The sequence below is a fragment of the Diabrotica undecimpunctata genome, chromosome 2, assembly GCF_040954645.1.
Source record: "Diabrotica undecimpunctata isolate CICGRU chromosome 2, icDiaUnde3, whole genome shotgun sequence".
In the NCBI taxonomy this organism is placed as follows: Eukaryota; Metazoa; Arthropoda; class Insecta; order Coleoptera; family Chrysomelidae; genus Diabrotica; species Diabrotica undecimpunctata.
This window is the reverse complement of record NC_092804.1, coordinates 164,272,873-164,276,871: the sequence shown is the minus strand read 5'-3', so window position 1 is coordinate 164,276,871 and position 3,999 is coordinate 164,272,873. Positions and strand designations below refer to the sequence as shown.

The 3,999-nt window shown below is 33.3% G+C and overlaps 1 protein-coding gene across 1 annotated transcript; it reads left to right on the top strand.

Moving 5' to 3' along the window:
- The first annotated feature begins 885 nt into the window (after window positions 1-885).
- Window positions 886-3,715, top strand: LOC140433547 (splicing factor 3B subunit 5-like). The gene is made up of 2 exons (XM_072521529.1): window positions 886-1,000; window positions 3,561-3,715. The coding sequence occupies exons 1-2, from the start codon at window positions 895-897 to the stop codon at window positions 3,713-3,715; spliced, it is 261 nt and encodes an 86-aa protein (XP_072377630.1). The 5' UTR covers window positions 886-894.
- Window positions 3,716-3,999: the final 284 nt, after the last annotated feature.

Sequence of the window (3,999 nt, the reverse complement as noted above, 5' to 3'; positions counted from 1 at the left end):
ACTGAGTGGTTTGGCATCCTAAAGTTAACAAAAACTGATTTTTTTGTAATATTTTGATAAAATCTAATTTTTTACAATTTTAAAGTCTATGCAAAATTTAATATATTAGTTTGAAAGTGTTTTTTTGTGTATGTATTATTGAATATGGATTTCCATCAAGTAACCGTGAATGCTATAAAGCCTTTGCATGTTTAAACCTTTAACTGGACCATTTATTTTTATTATCCTTTAAATAGAAAACAGTTAATCCTTTTTAAACCATTTTAAATTAACCGAAATAGTTGTGGTAGATGCCAAGTCTCGAAATACCACTATTTATACCTCGATATTGCTCTTTCATTCTTCTCTGTGATCATGATTTTAATTTTGAACTATTCCTGTGCACGCGAAGGTAAAAAATGAAGCCATTTATTTCTTACATATGTAGAAACCAGTTTCGAGCTTTTTCAATTACCCGAACAATTCCATGAATTTTTACAAATACAAAAGCGTAGGAGAAAATAGAGTTGTAATAACCATACAAATTGGATGTTATCGATCCACTAAAAAAGATAATGGATTGAAGAATGAACTATTGCTATTGTATCGAAAATAAGAATTTCTATTCGTGTGCTGACAATTCAATTTATTTTTAACGTTTGGTGGTGTCATATGTTACTGAAAATATAATTTGATTTGTCATTTTAGAATTTTGGTGATATAATATATTGTATATTATGCATAAATCCATAGGCATATATAATTAATAACTAAATTCATAAAAAAATTCTTTCTGCTATGTATTATGATCAAAACATTTATTTTGAAAGTTGACAGAAAACTTTTGTTAACCAGAAATTTATATGACCCATAGTTATTATATTTATATAATTATTTGACAATAAGTCATATAAAATGGGAGATAGATATAATATCCACAGTCAATTGGAAAATCTTTATTTAAAATATATTGGTACTAGTCATGCAGAATCCACCAAATATGAATGGTTAGTAAATCAACTGACTGACTAAATGACTAAACTGACTAAATCACTGACAAAAAGAGGTGAGATAACAATGATCATGTTTGACTTTAACGCTAAAATTGGTCGTGGTGCTGAAGGAGACCACATAGAAGCATACGGTCTAGGTACCAGAAATAATAGAGGAGATAGATTTGTACAATTCTGCGTAGAAAACAATCTGTTAATTGCCAATACCTTTTTCAAACAGCATCCCAGAAGGCTATACACATAGAAATCACCTGCAGACAGAAAAGACAGAATTGTTAGAAATCAAATTGACTTCATTTTGCTCAATAACACCTTTAAGAAGTACATACAATCTACGAAAACATACCCTGGAGCTGATATACATAGCGATCCACAATCCAGTTATAATGGATTTTAGATTAAAAAGATTTCTCAAAGTCAAAAAGAAAACAGTGACAAGAAAAATAGACATCTCACAACTGAAGAACCCTGAACAGAAAAAAGAAATAAGTATCAAGCTTGAGGAAGAAATAAAAACGATCGAAAACTTGGTACAGACAGACATTGACGTAACATGGACTGCTCTATAAACAAAAATAACAAAGATACAAGAAGAAGACATCGGGTTCATAAAACACAACAAAAAACAAGAATGGATAACGCAAGAGATCATGGACCTCATGGACGTAAGACGAAAACATAAAACCAGCCCAATAGAATACAACCGAATCAACAAAATCATTAGAAAAAAGTTCAGGGAGGCGAAAGAAAACTGGATGTCAACAAAATGCCTAGAAATCCAACAACTTCAGGAAAAATACGACACCTTTAATATTCATAAAAAAGTAAAAGAAATGACAGGTAGACACAAAAAGAGATAAGCAACAATATTAAAAAATGATAATAACGAAATAATAATTATGGGTACAGAAGACAAACTAGAGAGATGGAAAGAATACATACAAACTCTTTTTGACGACGACAGACCTTGTTCTCCACCATCCACAGATAATCGAATAAATGAAAAAGGCCCAGAAATAACCAAAGAAGGTGATTCATGCAGTAAAATCTCAGAAAGATGGAAAAGCCACCGGTCCAGACAATATCAATGTCGAAATACTTAAACTAATTGCTGATAACGTAAGTAAAAGCCTAGATTTAATAACAGCACTATTCAATAAGATATATGACACAGGAAAAATACCAACAGACTGGCTAAAATCAACATTCGTAGCAGTACCAAAAAAATCGAATTCCTCACAATGCGATGATTATCGAATATTAAGCTTGATGTCTCATGTCCTTAAAACTTTTCTCAAAATTATCCATACACGAATTTACAAGAATTGCGAGTTCCAGATGAGTGCCACTCAATTCGGATTTCGAAACGGATTGGGAACACGAGAGGCTCTTTTTGCTTTAAATGTGTTAACGCAACGATGCAGAGACATGAATGTAGATGTATATGCAAGTTTTATTGACTATCGAAAAGCATTTGACTGCGTTAACCATCAAAAGATGATCGAAATTCTGAGAACAACTGGAGTTGACGAACAAGACTTGCGAATTATCTCAGAACTATACTGGCACCAAACGGCAACAATTGAAATAGAGCACACAACATCCGAAGACATACAAATCCGACGAGGAGTGAGACAGGGTTGCGTCTCAGCATAGACAACATCAAATATGCTGATGATACCGTCTTAATAGCAAGCAACGCACAAGAACTACAAAATATAATAAATGCAGCAGTTCACCACAGCGAAATGTTCGGTTTACATCTAAACATTTCCAAAACTAAAACTTTAGTATTTTTAAAGACACCAATAAACGTACAGGTGTATGCCAAGGGTCAAATAATAGAACAGGTAAATTCCATAAAATATTTGGGAACAAATATCAATAGTCAGTGTAATCCAAAAAAAGAAATCCTATCAAGAATCGAACAAGCAAGAAAAACATTCATGAGCATTAAAACATTTTTTACAAGATCAGACCTTAGTCTACAGCTTAGAATCCGAATGATAAGATGTTACGTTTTTTCTGACTTATTGTATGGCTGTGAAAGTTGGACAATGGACTCTGAAATAGAAAAAAGAATAGATGCCTTTGAGATGTATATATACAGACGAATGTTGAGGATTCCATGGGTACAAAGAGTTACTAATGTTGGGGTACTTCGTCGCATGTGTAAACAAAAAGAATTACTAAGAATAATCAAAGAGAGGAAAATGCAATACTTGAGTCATGTGCTGAGAGGCGAAAGATATGAATTACGTCAAGTTATACTGGAAGGAAAAGTACAGGGCAAAAGATCAGTGGAAGACGCCAGAACTCGTGGCTGAAAGACCTGAGGAGATGGTTCGACCGCTCATCCGCAGAGATCTTTCGCGCAGCAGTTTCCAAAACTACAATTGCCATTTGGATCGCCAACCTTCGAAAGGAGACGACGCAATGAGAAGAAGAAGTAAATCAACTGGAAGTAGATACAAACTACCTACAATAGAGAGACGTGGAAGAAGGAAGAGGAGGCCTATGTCCAAAATTTGACAGCAAGAGCTGTATAGATAGATAGATAGTAAATCAACACAGATATAGTTTTTTCAAGCTATTTGGGCCATCCACACTTAATAAATTACATTGTTATTTGTGAAAATGAAGCGAAAGCTCGTATTAAGTTTAAGTTAATGGAGAAGATGATGCAACCATGTGGACCACTTCTAGATAAACCTGAAGATTAAACTAAATTCACTCTAAAAAAATTATCTATTGATAATGTTACAGTATATTTTGATTTTATAGTCAGTGGTATAGAGTACCTTAATCATTTAGCTGAACATAAGTAATATACGTTGAGTAATTTGTGGCAACTACGCTTTCTCGAGTCTATGCCAATATCCCACCATACTAAGCGATAGCCTACAATGTGATTGATAACTCGATAATCGGCACCTTAGTTGGCTGTTCGCAATTAATAAAATGTTTATTTACACTTCTCCCGAAAATGTTCAAATAATTAAATGGT

Excerpts from the sequence above, each read along its gene's own strand:
- LOC140433547 (XM_072521529.1), top strand. The coding sequence starts at position 895 with ATGGGAGATAGATATAATATCCACAGTCAATTGGAAAATCTTTATTTA. Across the intron at positions 1,001-3,560 it reads TGAATGGTTAGTAAATCAAC|ACACAGATATAGTTTTTTCA; the intron begins TGACTGACTAAA and ends GATAGTAAATCA.